The 23,500-nt window shown below is 60.1% G+C and overlaps 1 protein-coding gene across 3 annotated transcripts; it reads left to right on the top strand.

Moving 5' to 3' along the window:
* Positions 1-115: 115 nt before the first annotated feature.
* On the top strand, positions 116-23,261 carry CLASRP (CLK4 associating serine/arginine rich protein). Of its 3 annotated transcripts, none has more exons than XR_004297540.1 (21): positions 116-164; positions 1,172-1,299; positions 8,559-8,656; positions 9,209-9,310; positions 9,528-9,607; positions 11,487-11,571; positions 12,737-12,885; positions 13,737-13,833; positions 14,745-14,823; positions 14,925-14,998; positions 16,347-16,388; positions 17,512-17,727; positions 17,844-18,134; positions 19,590-19,835; positions 20,128-20,171; positions 20,523-20,583; positions 20,859-20,917; positions 21,022-21,068; positions 22,523-22,605; positions 22,872-22,896; positions 23,107-23,149. XR_004297540.1 is itself a non-coding variant. In XM_032388432.1 (21 exons), exons 2-21 carry the CDS (start codon positions 1,201-1,203, stop codon positions 23,147-23,149), a joined length of 2,016 nt encoding a protein of 671 aa, XP_032244323.1. In that variant the 5' UTR covers positions 116-164; positions 1,172-1,200; the 3' UTR covers positions 23,150-23,261. The 3 variants fall into 3 exon arrangements, 2 of the variants coding, with proteins under 2 accessions (XP_032244323.1, XP_032244324.1); XM_032388432.1 differs by having other exon boundaries at positions 20,128-20,167; positions 23,107-23,261; XM_032388433.1 differs by lacking the exon at positions 116-164 and adding an exon at positions 810-996 and having other exon boundaries at positions 20,128-20,167; positions 23,107-23,261.
* The last annotated feature ends 239 nt before the right edge of the window (positions 23,262-23,500 follow it).

Here is a 23,500-nt window from a genome sequence, read left to right as displayed (position 1 = left end):
ACGGCAGCACCCTCCAGGCCCCGCCCCTCCCCTCCCGGGCCCGCCCTTCGCGTCGGCGGAAGCGCGATCCGCCACGTTCCGCCCCTCCCCTTCGTGCGGCCTCCCACTTCCGCTTCCGGTGCGGGCCGCGCGCGAGCGCTGCGGTGGGAGGCGGCGACGAGCCGGTGAGTGCAGGCAGCGGGCCCCGACCTCCTGGCTTTCGGGCGGGCGTCAGTCCAGCTTCGCCCTCGTCTCGGCCTCTCCCCGGGCTGCTGTGAGCCTCTGCTCGGCCCCAGCCCCGAGGGCCGCTGGCCCCGCACCCCCTCCGGCCTGCGGCGTCTCAGGCCGCGCCCCTGCCCCCGCTGTGGGCCCGAACTCGCCGTGTCGGATCCCGCCGCTTACCATAGGCCCCGCCCCCTTGTCAAAAACCTTCGCCCGAACCCCGAGGCCCACACCGGGTCCTCGATCCCAGTCCAAACCCCTGGGCTCCGCCCCTGTCTACAAGCCTTGCCCCCGAGCTCAGCCCACCCACTCCTGTCTGCCGGCTCCGCCTCCCTCATTCTCTACTCCGTTTTTCATCGCCCCACCTTCCCCCGCCCCCGCCATTCAGATTTCTTCTGTAGATCTCAGCCTCTCTCTGGTCTTTATTTACAGCACCCCCCCCATGTTCCCCACCTCCCCCAAGCGTTGTCGTCTTCCGTCCACGCCCTTCACCTGCCCTCCATCTCCGCCACCCCCCCATTCCCCCATCTCCGCCCCATACCACCGCTCTGTTCCCATAAAGTCTTCTTCGCCTGCATTCATTCCTTACCCCCACGGGTAGCCCCATTTCAGCTCTTCTCCCCCCCTGAACTACAGCCCCACCAGTCTAGGGTCTGCCTCCAGACCTTATTTCAAACACTCACTTCTAGCATTCCAAAACCTTACGTCCTTGATTCTAGTGCCCTGAACCCAGGACACTCCTTTCCCAGGGATGCTCTTTCCGGAATCTCCTGGGGGGTTTTCAGAACGCCCAAGGTACTGGATCAGAGTTGTCAGGAATACGCTTTGGCATCTGGCACGCAGTTCTGCAGCCTCACTTCCCTTCCCTGAAGCTGGTGTTTAGGATCGGCTCTGTTACCAGCTTGTTAGGTGACTTTGATTCTGCCCATATGGTTTCTGCAGCCCATCTGACACTCCCCTCATCCCCCAGGTAGAGGCCCCCAGCTCGGCCTCACCACGATGTGGCACGAGGCTCGGAAGCATGAGCGGAAGCTTCGAGGCATGATGGTTGACTATAAGAAGAGAGCAGAGCGGCGGCGGGAGTACTATGAAAAGATTGTGAGTAACTGGCCTTGATCTGGGGTGGGACCTTTCCTGGAGGGTGGGGCCCCGGTCATCCTGGTGGGGTTTTGGGCTTGGAAATATGCCAAAACAAGAGCCCAGCTTTCCTCAGGAGAATATTCAATTCTTGAGCATCCTCATAGGTAAAAACCAGAGGCATTCTCTTGGTTCTGGTATGTTGTCTTGTTTGGTGTGGCCTCAGAGTACAGAGCTGGTGTTAGCAGGAAGGAGGAAAGTTTTGTAACACTCAGAGCAGTCCAGATATAAGACGACCACCTCCTGAAGGCTGTCTGTCTTCCTGCTGTATTTGCAGTGCCCAGAAAAGCTCAGCTGTTCTTAAGATTTGGCTTGGCACCCTGTGGGAGTGCCATCCATACTCATTTAAATGGACTCTGACCACTTTCCTCTCCTGTTTGATGCTTTGGTTGCTTTGGGAGAGAAGACCACACTCCATCTGTGACCTTAAAGGCCCTTGTGGTCTGACCTCTCCCAGGCTCTCAGCTTCATCCTTGGGTAGCTCCACTGGCCTTTTTTCCCCATCTCTGTCACCATAGGGCATTGTGCCTGTCATGTCTCTCCTTACCTCTTTAACTCCTACTTGCCCTTGAGACCCCAGCTTGAAATGGCACTTGTGTACTGGGCTCAATTCTCCTGTTAGATGATATTAATATAGATGTTCCCATTTACTGCTGCATTCCTGCTTTAGCCTCCTACCTGGTCTCCTAGCCTTCATTCCTGCCCCCCTCCAAGTCATCCTCTTCAGCAGGGCTAGAGAGGTCTTTCTAAAGCACAGGGCTGGCGCCTCTGGGTGGCTCAGATGGTTAAGCATCTGCCTTCGGCTCAGGTCATGATCTCCAGGTCCTGGGATCGAGCCCCATGTCTGGCTCCCAGTTCAGCGGGGAGTCTGCTTCTCCCTCTTCCTCTACCTCTCCCCCTGCTTGTGCTCTCTCTGTCTCTCTCTCTCAAATGAATAAATAAAAAAAAATCTTAAAGCACAAGTCTGACCCTATTCCTTCCCTTGCTCTGAACTCCTCCATGGCTCCCTAGTGCCCTCGATAGAAAGCCCAGGCTCCTCAGCACAGCCTTCAAGCCTCTGCATGGTCTGCACTGCACCCCTCCCCGCCAACACTTAGAGTCATGCCACTCTGCTTTCTGCCTCCTTCCTTTACTCAAGCTATCTGACCTCCTCGTTATCTAGGGTGACTTTCTCTAACGCAAAAGATGTATAAAGAGTATCAGTTTAGCTCTCAGAATTACATAGCCACAGGGCCTTTGCATGAGCTCTTCCCATGCCTGGGTAATGACTGCTCATCTGTCAGATTTCAGTCCTTGAGGAAGTCTTCACTCATCCCTCGCACTCAGGTGTCCCCTATAAATGCCATTACAGCTCCCTGTTCTTCCTTTTTGGAATTTAACATACACATATCTAGCTCTGCAAGATTGGGGACTACTATTCAGGTCATCTTTGCATCCTCAGCTTGGGGTCAACAAATACAGCTTGAAAGAGTAATCGAGTAAATCTACTAATAGTAGCAGTTACCGTTTTAATTGCTCCTTCCAGGCACCCAGCTCTGTGAGAAGAGTTTTAGATGCATGGTTTCTTTGACTCCTGAGAGTCCCCAGTGAGACAGAGGCTGCTATTACTATAGGAGAGGAATCTCTGAGAGCTCCTCACTTGCCCTCTGTCTTCCAGGAAGGAACCACTGGATCAAGGCGAGCCCCTCCCTGGTGGTGTTGGGAACACTGTAACATGACCATGAGGGCAGGGTCCGGGTCTGTGCCGGTCCTAGTTGAGGCCCTAGTGTGGGCCAGGAACACAGTGCTTAGGAAGAAGTGGCTGCCATGAGCTGTGGTGAGGGCTTGTGGTGTGCCAGACCCAGTGCCCACTAGTTTGGTGCATTCTTTCTAGTCCTTTGAGCGGCCCTAAGAGGTTGGGATTGATCCCTGTGTTAAAGATAATGCTGATAAAAGCAGCTGGTGCTGTTGACGCACACAACACATGTAAATATGTGTTGTCCATTACGTGTTATGTGCTTGACATGCGTTTACGCTTCATCAAGTCCTCACTGCAGCCTCGGACGTGGTTCTTATTTACGTCCATTTTACAGATGAGTGAACTGAGGCTCGGAGAGTTATGGTCTACAGTCACATAGCAAGAGGGCACAGCTGGCATTCTCACCCAGACTCTGAACCTTGACCTCTCCTAGCACTTTACCTGGGCTTACTGTTGCAGAAATAGAAGTTCTTTTTTTTTTTTTTTAAGATTTTATTTATTTATTTGACAGAGAGAGAGAGAGCAAGAGAGCACAAGCAGGGTGAGCTGCAGAGGGAGAGGGAGAAGTAGACTCCCCACTGAGCAGGGAGCCCGATGCGGGGCTTGAACTCAGGACCCCACGATCATGACCTGAGCTGAAGGCAGATGCTTAACCGACTGAGCCACCCAGGCGCCCCAGAAATAGGAGTTCTGAAAGGTGCAGCGACATGTCCAAAGTGACAGAGTGGAGGCAGAATACTAAAATGGTTAGGTCCTCAGAGTTTGAGTCTTAGGGCTCTGGGTTCCAATTCTAGCTCTTCTGCTTATGTACAGCGTGACCTTGGGCGAATGACTGTCTCCCTGAGCCAGTTTCCTTTTTTGCATGTGAAATGATGAATTACGTCGAGTCAAGTTTGGCTGTGAAGATAGAAGTTTCTTTCTTTTTCCCCTGAAAGCCCCGATATAGCCCGCTCTGCTCAAGGACCATTTTGTTGTTCAGCTGAACGTGGATTCTCTTACCAGTGTCCTCTGAAGGTCTAAGAGGGCTGCTCAAACTCTAGCCATTGTGTCTGCATTCCATCCAGCAGGGAAGAAGAGGGAGGGAAAAACCTGGCTCATGCCAGTTTTTAAGAAAGTTTCTAGATGTTTGCACCCAACACTTCCATTTGTCCCACTGGCCAGAAAGTAGTCCCAGGATCATATACAAGTGCAAGGGAGCCTGAGAGGCCTAGGCCTTGTGCCAGACATACTGGGAGGGGGAATGGATGTTGGTTGTCAGCTACTGGTCTGCCATAGATGGGGGCCAAGCGCCCCCCTCACAGGGCTGTTTGTTTTGATGGGGCACATTGACCTCTGCGTAGGCCTGCCCGGGGTGACTGGCTCGGTAAATGCTGGCTCTTGTTCCTGAAGTTCTTCTTACCAGGTAGAGCTGGAATCGGCATGGTGTAGAGGAAAGAAGGCTGGGGTTGGGTCACCCTGAAAGGCCTGGGACTCCAGGCTCTCATTCTTGTTAGCAGGGGAGCTTCCTGGGCTTTATTTTCCCCCTCGGGACAGTGGTGGTTGTCGGCCCCTCTCACTGGGTGACAGGGAGGAACGTCTAGAACAAGAACAGTGTCTGTGGGGCACTTTGTGGTGTGGGCCTGTACAAGCCACCATTGTCCCCTCGAGGGAACGTGATCAGCATGCAGAGTGGAGCTGTCAAGCTGTGGGCAGCGGCCGACGGCTGCTTTGAGGAGGGGATGGGGCGGCTCACACGGGTCTCGTCTTATTCTTGGCTGGAGAGGAGGCTGTGGGGCGAGCATGGAGGAAGCCAAGGAAGTTTATGGCAGGCTGAATGGGTGGCCCACACAAGGCTGGTTTCCCTGCTCCTGGTTTGTCCTTGGCACCTGCTCTCTCCCCCTAGCTGACCCTGGTTCTGTCGTTGCCCTTGTCCTTGTCAACTTTCTTCTTTAATCAGTGGTTTGGATAAAGAAACAGAATTCCCTGTTGATAAGAAAATGGGAAATAGTTCTCAGTTCAAGCCTCTCCTCTAGAAAACCCCAGGCTGACCCCCCTCTTTACTCCCACCTCTGCCCAGGCTGAGTCAGGCATTTCCCTGGGCTCTCCCATCCCAGCGCTGCCCACTTTGGGTCGTCACTGTGTGGGACGGGTCCGTCCCCAGCCCTGGACTGTGAGCCGTGAGGGTGGGGCTGGGGCTGTTTCCGTCACGGCCATGGCCCTAGCATGGGGCCTAGCACATGGTGGGTGCCTGCTTATCAGTTGAATGAATGAATGAAAGGGTCCATGAACTCCTCTGACTCCATCTGATCCTGGAGGCAGAATAGTCCAGTGGTTAAGAATGGACTTTGGATCCTGCAGAGGTATTTGTACACCCCGTGTTCCTTGCATTGTTATTCACAATAGCCAAGGTGGGGAAACAGCCTAAGGGATAAAGAAAAGGTGGTATGTCTGTACGGTGGGATATTGTTCAGCCTCAGAAAATGGTATCCTGTCACGTGCTGCCACGTGGAGGAACCCTGAAGACATTATGCCTAGTGAAATCAGCCAGTCAGAAAAAAAAATGATGCAAGATTCCACGTATATGAGGTATCTAAAGTAGTCAGGCACTTAGAAACAGGAAATAGAAAGGTGGTTGCCGGGGGGGGGAGAAGAGGGGAGTCATTCACTGGCTATGGGGTTTCAGTTTTGCAAGTTGAAGTTCTAGAGATCTGCTGCAAGGTGCATGTAATTTGGTACATTTGTACTGTACACTTGAAAGTGGCGAATGTAGGGAGCACCTGGGGGTTCAGTCCGTTGGTTGAGCATCTGCCTTTGGCTCAGGTTGTGATCCCATGGTCCTGGGATTGAGCCCCCCATGGGGAGTCTGCTTCTCCCTCTGCCCCTGCCCCTGCTCATGCTGTATCAACTATTTAAGTAAGATCTTAAAAAAGAAAAAAGTAGTTAATGTAGATTTTTCATCATATGCCTTTCACCAGAATTTTAAAGAAAAATTACTTTTGAAATAAAAAGGAGTGGATTTGAGGGTCAGGCCCATTTGGGTTCAAATCCTAGTTCTGTGTGGTACTGGCTCGATTTCAAGCCAGTGGACCACACCCCTCAGTTTCCTCGTCGGGAACACTGCTAACCTTTGTCCCATGCTTGGGAAGTTTGAGAAAATATACATAAAACAGTTCAGGGCCCGTCTTTTAGGACAGTTCCTTGGCTTTTCCAGAATCTCCCAGCAGAGCCAGGCCCTGGACTTAGATTTTTAACGCAGCCTGATGCTTTTTCCCTTCTGCGGTTGCTGGCACAGCTGCGGCTTCCCTGGGCCAGTCAGTGTCCTTATTGCAAGCAGGGTCCCACGATGGCTGTGGGACCTGGGCATTGGGCCCGGAGCGGCCCCAGGGGCTGTCACAGGGCTGAGGGAGCTGTGGGGCCCGAGACGCATTGAGGGAGGGAAGTGAGGTGCGGGACAAGCAATTGGATTCCCGCAGCACCACCCCTGCTGGACCCTGTGGTCTTGGGCAGATCGCACCTCAGCTGAGTGGGAACAGCCTGGCGCGTGGCTAGTGCGGGATGGACAGTAGCCCAGCATTAGCCGTGGTCGTCAGTGAGTGTCCTTCTTGGCCCTTTGCGGGTGGGAGGTGGAGGCAGTGAGGAAGTGCAGGGTTTTGGGAATTTGATGCTGTGGGTTTTGGGGCCTCAGCCTCCTCATCGGTCAGGATTCATTCTCTCTTCCCTTGAGTCAGTGCTCCCGAGTGCGTGCTGTGGGGCGGGCCCTGCTCCGGGCGCTGCGGATACAGTGGTGAACAGAGCAGCGATCCCTGCCTCGTGGAAGTTACGTTTTAGTGCGGGAGACAACTGGTAAATGAATGTAAGGTGGGAAACTGGGTGGTGGCAGGCATTGTGAAGAGAACAGGTGGGGTTAGGGAGATCGAGGGTAAGTATGCGCTTGTGCAGGAAACTACTTAGAGTTGATGAGGAAGGCTTCTAGAAAGAGATGAAATAAGCCGGGGGGCAGCCACCTGCCAGAGCTTTGCAGGCCGAGGGAAGAGCGAGCACCGAGGTCCCGAGCGGAGCATGAGTGGAGTGGTCATGGGGTACTGTGGAGGCTGGCATGTCTGGAGCAGAGGGGGGAGGAGAGAAGTCAGAGAGGGATGTGGCCTGATAGGTTTTAGCACCCCCCTGCCGCCCCCCCCCCCCCCCCGTCCCAGGCCCTGTGTGGGAGATGGACTGCGGAGGGCAGGCTGACAGCAGGGAGCCCGAGAAGAGTAGCCCTTCTCGTGGCTCTTGTGGGTTCCTCGGATATGGCCCGCAGCAGGAGCCCAGCCAGGGCCTGGCGCTCGGGAGGCTCAGCAGTGGGAGTGCTGGTGCTGGATTCTGTCCTTTCCTGCCGCACCTGGCATCCTGACCTCCACACAAGGGCTCAGGCTAGAGGAGCATAGACTCAGGGGACGCTCTCCTCTATGTTGGTGCCTTCTTAACAGCTTTATTGAGGTACAATTCACATACCATACGATTCTGTGGTTTTCAGAATATTCACGGGGGGGTGCATCCATCACCACAGCTTAATTTTAGAAAATTTTCATGACCCCAAAAAGAACCCCATACCCATTAGCAGTCAGTCCCCCCCTCCCCCAACTTCCCAGCCCTGGGTAGTCACTCATCTACTTTCTGTCTCTATGGATTTGCCTATTCTGGACGTTTTCACATAAATGGAATCCTATAACGTGGCCTTTTTGACCGACTTCTTTCACTGAGCATTCTGTTTTCAAGGCGCGTCCATGTAGCACATGTCAGTTCTTCACTCCTTGTTATTGACAAGGTTCCGTGGTCTGAATATACCAGGTTTTGTTGATTGGCCATCCATTGATGGCCACGTGATCGTTTCCATCTTTTGGCCGTTGTGAGTTGTGCTGCTTGAGTATCGGTGTACGAGTATTTGAGTATCTGTTTTCGGTTCTGGCGGGTATATTCCTAAGAGTGGGGTTGCTGGGTTTTATGGCAGTTCTTTGTTGAAGAACTCACTTTCTGCACCTTCTTGTCATTGTTGTTCACGTCCTCTCCGTTTCCGCTGTCCTAGTGAGTGTGAAGTGGTGTCTCGTGGTTCTCGTTGGCATTTCCCTGATGAGTGGTGACACTGATCATCTTTGCCTGTGCTCACGTGGTCCCGGGGTCTTAGAGGCCAGTCTAGGCCGGAGTGCTCACACCTGGCTCCGAATGAGTGACCCGGGATTGGGGGAGGGAGGTGATTTGGGGAACCATATTTTTGGGGCAGAAGGTCTTGGGACTGACCGCACAGAAGGTTGGGCCAGAGCCCAGGGCCTTTCTCCGCCATCTCAAGGTCCCCTGTCCCTAGAACTGAGGTGGCCCCCGTGAGTGCTGCCACCCCTGTGCAGCTTCGCTTACCTCTGAGGCATGGCCCACTTGACGGAGGTGCGCTCGCTGCTGAGCTGGGATGCACGGGGGTGGCAGGGTCTGGAGCTCAGCACGTTGGTGACCTCCACCCTGTCTCTCCCCGCAGAAGAAGGACCCAGCGCAGTTCCTGCAGGTGCATGGTCGAGCGTGCAAGGTGCACCTGGATTCTGCAGTCGCCTTGGCCGCCGAGAGCCCCGTTAACATGTAAGACTGAGAAGGGGGAGGGGTGGTGTCTGTGTTTGAGGGTTGGAGCTCAGGAGGGACCTGGGGTGTGGAGAGACCTGTGGGGACTCAAGCAAGGACGGCCTGACCTGCATGAGGAGCTGACAGTCACCAGCCGGGGATAGCTGGCAGGGGTTGGGACGGAGGCCCCAGGGTGCAGGGGTGCTTGGGGGACTTAGAGGGGAATGGGTGGAGCTAGGAACACAGGCCCAGATGACATGGCAAGTACGTTGCCAGAGGGGATGTTTCAAAGTGACCGGGGCTTAGCAAGTGGCCCCTGGGACCTGGTTGGAGTTTCCCACTCTTGCTTGGTTCTGAGAAATAGGGCCCCAGTTTCCCAGGGTCCTATTCAGGCTAGGAGCCTGAATGTGGATTCAGGGGGATTAGTGATATGAGACTGAGAAGTGGGGGGTGAGGGTGTGGGGCCCATGGCCTGGAAAATCACAGGGAGCCGAGGGACAGGCTCCCGAGCTTGAGGTGACAGGGAACGGACGTGGACACTGGGGACCCTCAACTCCTTGCTTCCCATTTCAGGATGCCCTGGCAGGGGGACACCAACAACATGATTGACCGCTTCGATGTCCGCGCCCACCTTGACCACATCCCCGACTACACCCCCCCGCTGCTCACCACCATGTAAGCCACCTCCCTCTCAGGCTTGCCTGGCAGGGAGTCTGCACCCGGCTGCCTCCCCTTTCCCAAGCCCTTGCCCGCCTGTCCCTTCCTGGGAAGGAGGAGGTGTGCCGGCGGGGAGCCTCCCGGCCCGAGCCAGGCTCCTCCAACCCCACTCCTGCTGGCTTCGGGTGGGGCCTCCCCTCTCCCTCTGATCTCAAGACTTTGGCCTCCCCCAAAGCTCCCCAGAACAGGAGTCAGACGAGCGGAAATGTAACTACGAGCGCTACCGAGGCCTGGTGCAGAACGACTTTGCCGGCAGTGAGTGAGCTGGGGCGTGGCAGGCGGGTTGGGCGTCCGTGGACACCGGGAGGCCACTTTTATTTACCCCAGTGCTTTCTCCTCCGGGATCTCGGGTTTGCTCCCCGCTCTTTTCTCTTGGGCCTCCTTCTCTGGTCCCAGTACGGGCCGAGTCTGCTGAGCGAGATGGTCCTGCCGGGGTCACTTCTACATCCCACACCCCCTGCCTCTCTGGTCTTTTGTCCTAAAAAATTGGGGAAAATAGCAAGAACACATTGTGTCTCCTCTGTGTCTTTCCCCCAGTCTTTTTGGGTCGGAACGTCACTTGTGAAGAGGAAATTTCTTTTAGGAATTGTTTAGGAATATTTAGAGTTTGGCAATCTGCCAAGCGTTTGTATATGTCAGTGTCATTCTCCAAGCCGTCACTATGCTGCTTCACAAATGAGAAAACAGGCTCACGGTTTTCCCCACTCTGGGCTTGCCTGGGCAGGTTCGGGCCCTGACAGACTTGGACCTTTTTGTCGGTATTATATCTCATCCCATTGGCACAACCACCTAGCGGTGGCACCCATTTTACGGGTGAGGGCGTTGAGGCTCAGGAGTTGGTGGGAACATTTTGTCCAAGGAGCTGGGATTCTCACCCCGCCCTTAACCACCGCCGCCTCCTGATGGACAGCTCCGAGCTTTAGCTCACCTCCTGAGGACTGAGACGTCCCCTCCCAGGGTTTCCCTGTTGAGTCAAAGGGAAGATGGACCACACGAGGCCTTTTGCCTGGTGGGTCTCGGTCTCCTCCCAGAGAAGGGTGGTCATGATGGTTTCTGTCCCCCAGGGTGGTTGTAGGGGCCCAGCGAGGGACGCTTGAATGCCTGGCCCCGAGCCTGGCGTGGTCAGCCCCTGCTGTGGTTTGCTGTTCCCTTGTTTCTTTGTTTCTAAGATGGACATCTCAGCATCTCTGATACCAAAGATCGCCAAAGTTCTAGCAATCAGCGAGGCCTTAGAATCAGGGAACTTTATCATCTTTGATACTGTTGCTGTTTTTGCCTTCACCCAGGGCCCCAGGGGTTCTTGGTCATGGAGCCAGGGTTTCCCTTAGTTCGGTCTGACTCCGCATTCGTCCCTTGCCACCGTTCCTGAGCACCTGTGGTGTGGCTGGCACGCCTCTGGGGTTGGGGGTCTCGTGGGGGAGAGGGCAGCAGCCACACAATCACCAAAGCGGGTGGCAATTGCAGGCTGAGGTGGGCTGTTCTCTGAGGTGCTTGATGGAGGCTGGGGTCGGGGTGGGGTGGGGTGGGGGGGGAGGAGCTCTGGTGAGGAGAAGGAGGCTGCAGAAGAGGCCTTTGGGAGGGTGGGCGCAGGCAGTCTGCGGGGCTGGAGCAGGGAGAGCGAGGCAGCTCGGGTGAGACAGGCCAGCCGAGCCCTCTGCCACAAGTGGGAACCGGGGAGGGGCACTGCTGCGGGAGCAAGGGACGGTGCTCTTCGTCCAGCCCACCCACCTGACTTGACAGAAAAGCTGAGACCTGCAGTGGGAAGGGGACTTGCCCAGGGCCCCACAGCCAGTCAGGGCCGTGCCTTTCATTGCAGGGAAGGTCAGGGAAGGCTGGGGTACAGTGGGAAGCTCCCCAGGTCAGGTGTTGTGGCTAAACGAGAACCCAGGTGGCTCCAAACACGGGTAGTTTAAACGGAACCACAGAGAGGCCCGCGGTGGAGTGGCCCCTGGAGTCCCGCTGACATCCAGCGCTCAGGAGAAGTTTGTGTTTCTGCAGGGTCCACCCAGAGGCCTCCCTTGCGGGGATAATAGTAGCATTGCCCCCGGGCCAGGCGCTCGCTCTTGTGGCCCCCACCCCGCCCCCAAGTTCCTAGTGACCCCCCCCGACCCTCCTGCCGCTTGCCTTGCTGCAGTCTCAGAGGAGCAGTGTCTGTACCAGATCTACATTGACGAGCTGTACGGAGGCCTCCAGAGGCCCAGTGAGGATGAGAAGAAGAAGTGAGTCGGGGTCTGGGGGCACGCTGGCGTTGGGGGAGGCGGGAGGACTGTGAGCCCCACCAGGGCACGGCCTCCTCCGGCTCGTCCCCCTCGGCTTTCCCAGAGTCAGGGCCAGCGTGTGGCGCACAGTGGGCGCTCACGTAACACGCTTAGAGGGGGAAGCGGTGGCCGAAGGAGGGGCTTTGCTGCAGAACGTCTGCGCTGCGTTTCTAGCGGGGGGGCGGTGGGAGGTGCAGTCCGCGGAGCCGGCCGTGTGCTGACCCAGGCCCGGGTTTGCGCCCTGCCCACGAGGACCCCCTCGCTGAGCTTTGGGGCGCTCCCCCGCATCACGGGCCTGCGGGAGCCCCCCTTCCTGCAGCGGACGGAGCTTGCGGATCGCCCGTCCTGTGCCTGCCCTGCATGCGCTCGGCAGCAGCCAACGTCGCCCCAGAGAGGGTCCCCTCGGCCGTGTCCGTCGGCGGGAGGCAGGGCCTTACGTGGAGCCACTCTGGCTCAGGGAGGTCCCCAGTGGGCAGGCCCCTTCTCTCTCCGTCCCCTCGGCTGGGGCGGCCCCCTTGTCCGCAGCAGTGCCGGAGCCTCACTCCTCTCCTGCTGCCAAGGCTTCCCCTTTGTGAGCCTGAGCACTCGCCGCTCTCCTCCTGGAGTTTCCACAGATGCCACGGAAGCTTCTTGATGACTGGCCCCTACTCAGGAGCCCGCTTTCAGGATGAGGCTGGCTCTCGAGGGACGTCTGGGAACGTTGACTAAATGAATTTAGCAACACACGTGCTTGAGGCCCCTCCTCTGTCCTGGGCAGAGCTGGGCCACATTGTTACCCAAGATAATTCTGGGTCCTGCCCTCTTGAGCTTAGTCTGCTAGGGGGAGACAGATCTGTCCCCCAACAGTCAGGACCCCATGTGGGTGGGGCTGAGGAGCTCAGGATGGTGCTTGACCCTGCCTGGGGGACAGCTTCCTGGGGACACTGGAGCCGGAGCTTGGGAGAAGAGGGAGGGGCTGGTGGGAGGCAGGTGCAGAAGGTTCTGGGCTGAGGGGGAGCACCGTGAGGGGCCGGAGGCAAGGGCGCCCTCAAGAGGCTGGAGCTCAGGGAGTCAGTGTGCCCTCGAGGCTTGGCTCTGGGCTATGTCCTGCCCGTGGCCCTCCTGTTCACGGGCTTCCCCGTCCCAGGCTGGCAGAGAAGAAGGCTTCCATTGGCTACACCTACGAGGACAGCACCGTGGCTGAGGTAGAGAAGGTAGCGGAGAAGCCAGAGGAGGAGGAGTCACCAGCCGAGGAGGAAAGCAACTCGGACGAAGATGAGGTCATCCCCGACATCGGTGGGGTCCCCTCTCTGCCCTCCCCCACCCCGCAGTCCCTGGGCATCGTTTTCGTGTCTCGTTCCTCACCCTCTGTGGGGTGCTCCGCACTTAGGAGCGCCCATCTCTCCCGCCCCTGCTCTGGGGCACTCCAGCCTCGGCCGTCCTCCCTGTCTCACTCATGTGCTCCTCTGTGCTGGCTTCCCTCTCTGTATTTCTCCGCTCTCATTTCTAGGACATTGCTTTTACGATATTGTCCCCACCTAGGTTCTGTCTCCGTTCTCTTCCGCTTGGGTCAGCCTCTCCGTCTCCCTCTTTTTCTGTCTTCTCTGGAGAACAAGTGTTCATTCAGTTCCAGAACCATCCCTCACCCCTCCCCCACCCTGCCATTCACCCCCTACCCAAATACCCGTGGCTCCAGCCATCCACCTGTCTCCCCTCCTCCTCTCAGCCAGCTGCTGCTTACCACACATCCGGAAGGCATCCATCCCCCCTCCCACTTCTTCATAGTGCGTCTGGCTCCTAAACACCTGCCACCCACCCCCCGCCTCCCACCCACCCACCCAGATCTTCACCCACCGCCTGTCCGTCCGCATCCACACATCGCTGTCCACTGGTCTCGCCCGTCCATCCCAGTGCTCATTTGGGCCCTCATCCATTGCATCTCTTCCCCCCATCCCCCGCACAGCCCCTTGCCTCCGGCCAAGCCCCACGCCAGCCTGGGGATGCCGAGATGAGTGGACTAGTTCCCTGCCTGCAGAGGCCTCCGGTCTAGTGGGCATCCCCTCGTGCCCCCACCTCCCGGGGTGCTGCCCCTTCCCCCCGGTCCTCTCGCTCAGCTTTGGCCCCTGACAGCCTTTCTCTTGGTGTAGACGTGGAGGTGGACGTGGACGAACTGAACCAGGAACAGGTGGCAGATCTCAACAAGCAGGCCACGACTTATGGCATGGCCGACGGCGACTTTGTCAGGTGAGGCCTGCTGGCGTGGGTCATTATCCGTGCTGCTGACAGCCACTTCGTTCCTGAGCACGAGTGTGTCTGGCCCTGGGGCCGTGGGCCTCCCACACACAGGCTCCTGGGCTCCTGGGATGGGTACTGACACTGGGCGGCGCCCAGCTCCCTGTGACCTGTGGCCGTCTGACCCCCTAAAAGCTCCCTGGGCTCCTGGGCCTGGTGGACGGCTCCCCCTGGTGGAGAGCAGGCTTCGTTCAGCGGATTATTCCCTGGCAGCTGCTGACCGGGCCTCTTCCCTGGGCCACCGCCCGTGCGGATCCCATACAGCAGCCCCGCTAGCACAGTAGCGCGTCGGAGTCTGAGTGATCCCGTCTGAACCCAGCACCCTCTGCTCAGAACCCTCCGTGACTGCCCCGTCACCCGGGTAGCTGGGGTCCTCACCTCGGCCACGAGGTCTTACCCGTCCGGTCCTCCGCTCCTCCACCCACACGCTGGGCCCCGGCGCCCCCTCCCCAGTCCCCCCGACTCGCGGGCTGCTGGTGTGCGGCTGTGCCGGCGTCCGGGTTGCGTACTCGTGTGGCTCTCCTCAGCTGTCCCCTTCCCTGTGTGGCTCCCCCACCTCCCTGTTGAAAGCTGTAGCAGCTCTGCCTGTCCGCTGGCACTTCCTCCCCCGTCTACAATGTCTCTTCCCAGCCGGGTTTTCACCACATTACCTGGGTCATTGTCTTTCGGAACTTGAGCCCGTGAGGGCCAGAATTTTTGTTTGTTTATTTTCAGTAGTGAATCTCTAATCCATAAACTAGCAACTGCATGCCGCAGGCGCTCAGTAATAGTGTTGCACGAATGAGAGACCCCAGGATGGCGTGGGATCCCTCACTGCCTGTGGCCTGCCCCCTCCTCCGTTGTGACCCCCCGTCCCTCTGCAGGATGCTCCGGAAAGACAAAGAGGAGGCGGAGGCGATCAAGCACGCCAAGGCCCTTGAGGAAGAGAAGGCCATGTACTCGGTGAGGGCTGGGCCGGGGGTGGGGTGGGGTGGGGGGGAAGCGGGGGTGGGTGCCCCAGGGAGGGCACATCTCTCACCAGCATGGTGCCCGCCCTCCTCCAGGGCCGTCGCTCCCGGCGCCAGCGGAGGGAGTTCCGGGAGAAGCGACTGAGGGGCCGGAAGATCAGCCCACCCAGGTAGGCTGGGCTGTCCCCTGTGCCGCTGCCCTGCCAGCCTCATTCAGGGCTCTGGGGGAGGGGCTGGGGCTCAAGGAGACTCTTTGGGACCAGGCTTAGGCCTGTGAACAGAGTCCTCTGTTCCTCCTGTAGGGCAGGAAACGGGGAAGGCTTAGGGTAGGGATGGCCTTGTGGACACCCTGCCCTGCCAGCCACCCCCCCTCCCCCACCCCCGCTGCACTTGGACTCTTGCCAGGCGTTGCAGGCACCAGTGGGGAGGCGGTGCGGGGCAGCCGAAGAGTTGAGGGCAGAGTCAAGGGAACAGCCCTGTCCCTGAACTTCTTCCTGCTCCTCTTCCTGGGCCGTGTCCTTGTCAGATTGGGGGCAAGTGACTTCCCTTGGGTTTCAGTTTCCTCCTTTGGAGAAGGGGCACTGTCACCTCCCAGGATTGGGGGCGCACCAGTGCCCACTCTGAGGCCTGGGGCAGGTTGGGAGGAGGCGGTCTGGTGTGGTGTGGAGGGTCGGCCTAGGTCGAGGGGCCTCCAGACGAGCCTGCTGCTGTCTCTCAGCGCTGGAGACCCAGCGCCAACCCAGGCCTCGTGCTGCACTGCCTCCGGACAAGGAGAGGCCCCGAGGGTAGCTGTGGGGCTTAAGCAGTCTAGTGTGGGCTCAGGGCTTGGTGCGGGGTCCGGAAAAGCCGCACTGATTCTCGCCATCATCCTCCTTCCCGTAGGGATGCAGTCCGTGTAGTGCGTAAAGGTGTGGGCTAGGGGCCACGGGGCCACGGGGCCTGGCTTGGCAGCCCAGCTCTTTCGTTTATGAGCTGTGTGGCGCTGGGCAAGTGACTCCACCGCTCTGGGCCTCGGTCTCGTGAGCTCTGAGCTGTGAGGGACCCCAGCAGCCGTGTGAGAGCTGTCGTGAAGAACAGCTGTGTTCGTGGAAGTAAAGTGCTCAGTGCGCGGCACGTAGTGAGCATCCAAGACACCGTGGCGTTTCTAGTTTTCCCATCGTCCTCGTTTACGAGCGGGGACCCAGGTTGCAGAGCCAGGGACTTGGAGTGGCGGTGGGGGGGTGCTTCTGTCTGGGGTCCAGAGCTTAAGCAGGACTCAGGCTGCTGGAGTCCCTGTTGCTCAGGATTGGGAGGGGCCCAGGACGTAGTTTGCGGGGTGTGGCCACAGTTCAGGCTTTGGACAGATCGGAGGTGGGGTGCGCAGAAGGATCAAGGCAGGGCCTAAATCCTGGCCAGCAGCCCCCTCCTCACAGTGCCCGGTACCTGACCCTGGGCTCCTTGGTTGGGTGAGGGGGCCCAATTCCATGCCCGCTCAGATCCCAAGCCCCTAGTTGTCCTACCCTGCTCTTCTCTCCATAGCTACGCCCGCCGAGACAGCCCCACCTACGACCCCTATAAGCGGTGAGTTCCCAGGGCCCGAGGAGGGGCAGCCAGCAAACCTGATGGAGGGGTAGGGCTGGGGAGAAGGGGTGGGGGGGAGCAGAGGGGGGAGGGCAGTGTGTTTTGGGGGGAGTGGGGCGATTCTTAGCACCTGGTGTCATCTGTGGGTCTGAATAGCTTTTCTGGTTTCCAGAACGTTAGTTTGCTTTCCCAGTCTTTTTTTCTTTAAATGTGAACCTTCTTTAATCTTTTGATTGACTTATTTATTTGTTTATTTAAAAGATTTTATTTGACAGAGAGAGAGAGACAGTGAGAGAGGGAACACAAGCAGGGGGAGTGGGAGAGGGAGAAGCAGGCTTCCCGCGGGGCAGGGAGCCCGATGCGGGGCTCGATCCCGGGACCCTGGAATCATGACCCGAGCCCAAGGCAGACTCTTAACGACTGAGCCACCCAGGCGCCCCATAATCTTTTGATTTAAACACAATGTAGTTGTGTGTTAAAAATGACCCAGAGTGGCAGAAGGGCTTGATACAGAAATCAGAAGTCCCTTTGATCTAAACTCCCAGAAGTAAGCAGTGAGAGATACTGCACAGGAGGGCCCGGCTTTGCACACGTGTCTCCGGGCTGCGGGAGTGATGGGACAGGGGCCTTGAGGGTGGACAGCCATCAGCCTGACCCCTGTGCGCTCTTCAGCATGCAGTGGGAGGACTGTCTCTCTGGGTTTTGGGGAGGATAGGAGATGAGGCAGGTGCCTTTGGGTACAAGGTCAGGCACAGGTAAACAATCCAAGGACACGGGTACTTTCGTTTTAGAACAATGGAATCGTGTCACATTTAACGTTGTAGAACTCGCTTCATGGATGTCTGTGTTGAAGTGATCTTTTGAGGTTAAATCTGTAGATCTGCTCATCCCTCTTTAATAGTTACACAGAATCAGTCCAGCTCGTTGTCGCTCACTTTCTTGCTTATTTTGCGGAGGCTCCACACGGCTGGGTTCCTTTCAGCCCTTTGGCTCTGTTCGTGCTGGGTGTCCGGCGGTGCTCGGTGCCACGCTGGCCTCGGTTCCGGGGCCCTGCGCTGTGCGTGGTTAGCCGGTGGGCTCCCAGGGAGCCTGGCAGCTGAGGCCCCTCTGCCCCGCCCCGTAGGTCGCCCTCCGAATCCAGCTCCGAGTCCCGCTCCCGCTCGCGCTCCCCGACCCCAGGCCGTGAGGAGAAGATCACGTTCATCACCAGTTTTGGGGGCAGCGATGAGGAGGCGGCAGCAGCCGCAGCGGCAGCAGCCGCATCTGGGGCCACCACAGGGAAGGCCCCCGCACCCCCCCAGCCCGGCGGCCCCGCACCGGGACGTAATGCCAGCGCCCGGTCGGTAACGCTCACGCTGCCCGCCCTACGCCCCGGCCGCTGTGGGGGGGGACGCAGGGCAGTGGGGGGCCTTGGCCCAGGCCCGTGCTGACCGGCCCTCCGTGCCCCGCCTGCAGCCGCCGCTCCTCCTCCTCCTCCTCCTCCTCCTCTTCTGCCTCGAGGACCTCCAGCTCCCGCTCCAGCTCCCGCTCCAGCTCCCGCTCCCGCCGTGGCGGGGGCTATTACCGCTCTGGCCGCCACGCGCGCTCCCGCTCCCGGTCCTGGTCCCGCTCTCGGTCCCGCTCCCGGCGCTATTCGCGGTCGCGTAGCCGTGGCCGGCGGCACTCGGGTGGGGGCTCCCGAGATGGACACCGGTACTCCCGCTCGCCTGCCCGGCGCGGTGGTTACGGGCCCCGGCGCAGAAGCAGGTGTGTGGCGCGGATGTTGGGCTGGGGGGGCCCGGGGGTGGGCAGGGCCCCATGTCAGCCAGACTTGGCTCCGAGGGAGGGGACCAGGCCACGGCCGCTCTGTGAGGAAGCACTCAGTTTGCTGGGGAGATGTGCCCCCTCTGCTCCTACGTGTGGTGACGTGGGCTGGCGCACAGCCACGTTCTCGGGACTGAGCTGGTCCTGTTGTGGGGAGTTCCCGGTGTGGGTGTAGACAGGTGTGCAGACGCTCAGGGTGTCCTGTGGTCTGCATTGGGGACCCGGCTGGCCTCTAGGGCTGGGGTGCTCCACGGGCAGAGAGGCGCTGCAGACGGGGTAGGAAACGAGGCATCTGGGGAGGGGAGCATCCTTCCTGGGCTCTTGCTTGGCGGGATCAGGCCTGCCTGGGCCACAGCGGTGTGGCTCGCGGGGGGTGGGGGGCCTGGCTTCAGATTGTGGCCCTGCTCGGAAATTTCTGGGGGCTTCGTTTTTTTCACGTGTAAAATAAGGATAGTGTCCTCTTTGTGGAGTCGTTGGGAAGGTGTGACGATACACGTGAATGCTGGGTACGGTGCCTAGCGTTGGGTGACTGCTGCCGCCCCCAACATTGTCCCTTGTATTGTGGCATGCGTCTCAGCGTCAGCTTCCTACAGGGGCTGGCAGGTAAAATAAAGGGGCCAGGTGGGCCCCGGGGGGACTGGGGCACACGTGTCCCATCCATTCGGGTTGTCGGCTCTGCAGTGGTGGGCCCGACGCCGCCCCGTCTTGTGTTTTCTCACGAGAAGTTGAGAGTCTGGGTTGTTAAAGGATAGTTCGTTTTCTCAGCATTGCCCACAAATTGGAGTTTTGTAAAAAGTTGGCCAGCCGCTGCAGAATCCGTGTGTGGCCTAGACTTGGCTTCCAGGTCATTCCCTGTAGCCTGACCCAGGGCGACCAGAGGAGAAAGGCCTGGGGGAGGGAGGGGGGCCTGGCCACATCTCGAACTCCAGCCTGAGGGAGAGCCCTTGCTGAGGAGCCCCCAGGGTCCTGAGCGGAGAAAGGATGGGGCCGCACGTCCCCCGACTGGGTCTCGGGGGTCCGTGCTGTAGATTGGTGGGGAGAGCGGGCGAGGGAGTCGTCCCCGCTGGACCCCAGCAAGGTGAGGAGGTGGATGAGGTCACAGGCACCGTGGGTAAGGGGGGGCGCTGGCCAGCCGGGTCCTGCCCTCCCAGGGGTCGCCTCCCAGGGGAGCCGGTGAATGTGTGTCAGAAGTGAGAAGCGAGGAGCCGTTTCAGGGCGGTTGTATCTGGAGGGCGGGCTCTGTGTAGACACGGAGCTGGGCCGGAGCTGGGCCGGGGAGCGGCGGGGGAGCAGTCCCGGACCTACCGACCTACCGCAGGGCCTGGTGGGGGGGGGTGCCGAGCGGGGGGTCCCTGGCTCCTCACGGCCCCTCTCCCCCCCGCCCCGCCGTGCACCCAGGAGCCGCTCCCGCTCCGGGGACCGGTACCGGCGGGGCGGCCGGGGCCCCCGGCACCACAGCAGCAGCCGCAGCCGCAGCAGCTGGTCCCTCAGCCCGTCCCGCAGCCGCAGCCCGTCCCGCAGCCGCAGCCGCAGTCCGTCCCGCAGCCGCAGCCCGAGCCGCAGCCGCAGCCGCTCGCCATCGCCCCCGAGGGAGAAGCCCACCAGGCCGCCGGCGTCCCCCGCTGTGGGCGAGAAGCTGAGAAAGTGAGCGGGGGTGGGGCAGGCTGGGGGGGGGCGGGGGGCGGGGCAGGGTGGCTGAGCTCCGCTGTTCTCTTTCTCAAGGGAGCTCCTGCTTCGGGGCGTCCGAGGGGGACAGCGCTCTGCCCCGGGGGTCTGGCCGTGCGGGGGACACGGCCGTGGCCTGAGGGATCCGAGTGGGGGCACGGTCCCTCCCCGGGGGGGGCGTGTCTGAGGCCCATGGCCTTGGCTGTCTGGTCTGAGGGCAGTGCTGAGGGGGCGCAGGGTCCGAGGTGCAGCCGCCCTTTCTTCCTCCCAGGACCGAACCTGCCGCTGGTAAAGAGACAGGAGCTGCCAAAGTCAGTAAGAATTTGGAACTCGCCCGTCTAATTCCCGCCAGCAGCAGTGCCCGAGAGCTGGGCCCGGTGGGCCTGCAGGGGGGACCCGGGGGAGGGCAGGGGGGCCGGGACATCCAGCCCTGGGGTTGAAGCGGGCTGGGAATGCTCTGCCCCGTCAGGTTCTGTGTCCCCCTCCCCTCCTCCCTGTCCACCGGGGCTCCAGCTGTCCCCAGGCCTCCCAGACCCCTGCTGGTGGGCATCTGCGGCCGGTCCCTCCGCCCCACGTGCCCCCGTAAGTCCCAGGCTCTTGGCTGAGGTGGGTGGTGGGAGCTCTGGACACCCACCCCCTCTCCCGCCTCTTCTCCCCCTTCCCCAGCCTAAGCTGACGCCGCAGGAGAAGCTGAAGCTGAGGATGCAGAAAGCACTGAACAGGCAGTGTACGTCCCACCCTCTGTCCCCGGTCTGCTCCGCTCCTCTGCCTGCCAGCGTGGCCTTGGGGGGGGTGGACGCCCTGCCCGCCCGCTCCTGGACAGGCAGGCGTCAACGAGGTGTGGCACTTTTGGGGAGGAGTCAAGTGTGCGTGCCGTTCTGTTGCCCCCATGCTAAGGGCCGTGGCCATCTGGTTGGCCTCTCTGGGTTCAGTTTTGTCTTCTGGGAAGGAGGGATGCTTTTGAGGGTCCCCCTCAGCCATCACGTCTCTCCTTTCCCACAGTCAAGGCGGATAAGAAGGCGGCCCAGGAGAAGATGATACAGCAGGAGCATGAGCGCCAGGTAAGGAGGGCAGTGGGTTGGGGGGCCGGGCTGGGGGGCCGGGCTGGGGGACTGGGGTAGGGGGCTGGCCGGCCGACCCGCCCTCACAGCCACGTCTGCCACAGGAGCGGGAAGATGAGCTTCGAGCCATGGCCCGCAAGATCCGCATGAAGTAAGACCATCGCACTCCCCGAATCCGGGGCCACGGCTGCCCGCACTAGCCCTCGGGGTGGGAGAACGCCCGCGCGCCCGCCCAGCCCTCTGTCAGCTTGCTCGTTCCAGCCGCTGTGGCCTCTCCCAGCCGTGCTGGCCCCGGATGTACGGGGCCTCTGTGTCCTCCCTGGCTTCGCTCGTCGGCCCTCCCTGACCGTCCTGTCTAGAGTAGCACCCCAACACGCTCCATCCTCCAAGCCTGCTATGTTTTCTTCAGAGCGCTGACCCCCGCCTGGCATGCCCCGTTTTGTTTCCTTGCTTGTCCTTGATGTCTCCGGAGAGGGGACGAGAGGGCAGGTCCGCCTGCCGGGTTCCTGCTGTGTGTGCAGCCCCCAGATCAGAGGTGGTGCTCAGCAAGCCAGCCCCGCGGCCGGTTCTTCCCAGTTCGGGGCGGGGCTCCGCCCTGCTCCCCTTCTGTTTCTCGGCTCTTCGCTCTAAAGGGGACAGGCTCACGTCCTGGACCAGGCAGCCGTGGAGTCCGGTCCCGGCTCTGTCCCTCTGTGACCGTGGGGCCCTGGGGGTGGGCGCTGGCCCTCTCAGGCCCCACTCCAGCCTCCGCAGCCAGGACAGAACTCGGTGACGACCTCGCAGGGCAGCTTGGGGAGGAGCCCACTCGGGGCCTGGTGCGCGGTGCTGGCCAGGAGGAGGGTCCGTCAGTGGCAGGGCTAGGTCACCGGCCACTTGTTCGTGGGTCCTCAGAGCCGAGACTCCTTCGTCTTCCTCTCCTGGGGCCCCTGCTGCAGGGCTTCCCGCGTGGTGCCTAGCGTGTCAGCAGGCTGCTGGGTGTATCGTCACACACCCGTCGTGCGCTGGGCCCCTGAGGGTGCTGCCTGCCTCCGTCGGGTGGGGAAGCAGAGTGCCCGGGCACTCGGCATTGTGCTCAGTCGGATCCCGAGTTCTGATCCTGCCTCCGCTGCCCACCAGCTGTGGGCCGCCTTCTTGCCTGGGCCTCAGTTTGCTCATCAGTGAAATGGGGATGGAATAGTTGTCCCAGCCCACAGGCTTGTTGGGCAGATTCAGATCTGGGCCAGGCGAGTAGCAGGGGCCCGGTAAATACAGCCCTTGGGGTCGCGAGCCCCGGGCATCCCGACAAAGGCCGAGGAAGCACTTTGTGTGAGTCCCTGTGTTGTGAGACTACCTTAGCGTGACGGAGAAAGGTCGAACTTTCCAGCTCGATCCCGTGTGTTTGTTCAGCAAGCCTTTCAAAGCGAGGCCGACAGAGGCTCCAATCCTGGCTCTGCCCAGCCTGTATCCGTCTGAGCCCAGGGCTCTCATTCCCAAGCAAGGACAGCAGCCCTGTCTGCCCCCGGGTTTACCCTGCCGCTTGCACCGGGATGTAGGACGCACCCTCGAGTTCAGTGTTCTGGCCGCGTGCTCACGGCTGCCCCTGGACCCCGTCCCTTTGCCCTGCAGGGAGCGGGAGCGCAGAGAGAAGGAGCGAGAGGAATGGGAGCGCCAGTACAGCCGCCAGAGCCGCTCACCGTCCCCCCGTTACAGTGAGTACCCCCGCGGCTCCCCTCTGAGTCAGGCTGCAAGAAACCATGGTACGGTTTCATCCTTCGCTCTCCGCGAGTTACAATTCTTAAGACACACGTTCAACATGATGGCTTTAGTCACGAGGGAAAGGCAGGCTGCAGAAGCAATGCTCGTTGCCCGGCCTTGGTGCGGGCCGAGGGGCCTGGCTGGAGGCACAGGGGTCGCCTCGGCTAGAGGCAGCCCCGGGGCCCGGCCCTGAGCACTGGCTTTGTTTTTGCTTCCGCAGGTCGAGAATACAGCTCTTCCCGAAGGTAAGCACGCCAGCCCAGTGCCCTGGAAGGTGACCGTGCCCCTGCCCTGATTCTTCCGTCCCTGCCCCAGTTGCACAGGCTGGCCTCGACCCTTGTTAACGTCCCTCTGTCCGCAGCTTGCGCCCCCATCACCGATGCCCCCGAGGTCAGGAGTGTGTTGGTGTGCACGTGCGCGCACGCCCTCACGGGGGCCCCCCTCTCTCTCTGCAGGCGCTCGAGGTCCCGGTCTCGAAGTCCCCATTACCGACATTAGGCAGAAGCGGGGGCGGGGGGCAGAGGGATGGTGGGGGGGGGTGAGGGCTAAGGCTGTGATGCTGCTGGTTTTGTCTCTAATGAAATAAAATCACTCGTTATTTAATTCCCTTGACCTGGTCTCGGTGTCATCTGTGTGGTCCGCGTCGGCCGGCCGCCGAGGGCAGCTGGGGCCGGGGGTGGTCGGGTTTTGGGGCAGAAGCCGACACAGGAACCTCGCGGCCAGCCCTGCCTGTGTGTGGGTGTCCGGGTGGCGGCATCGCTCTGGGCACGGCTCGGCGAGGGCAGGGGCCCGCTCGGTGGGGAAAGGGCGCCGGCACCCAGCATGTGGGGGATGGGCCAGGACTTTGCC

This window comes from Phoca vitulina, unplaced genomic scaffold, assembly GCF_004348235.1.
Source record: "Phoca vitulina isolate PV1807 unplaced genomic scaffold, GSC_HSeal_1.0 scaffold52, whole genome shotgun sequence".
NCBI lineage: Eukaryota > Metazoa > Chordata > Mammalia > Carnivora > Phocidae > Phoca > Phoca vitulina.
Note: the sequence above shows the minus strand (reverse complement) of the source record. Positions and strands in the feature narration are given on the sequence as shown.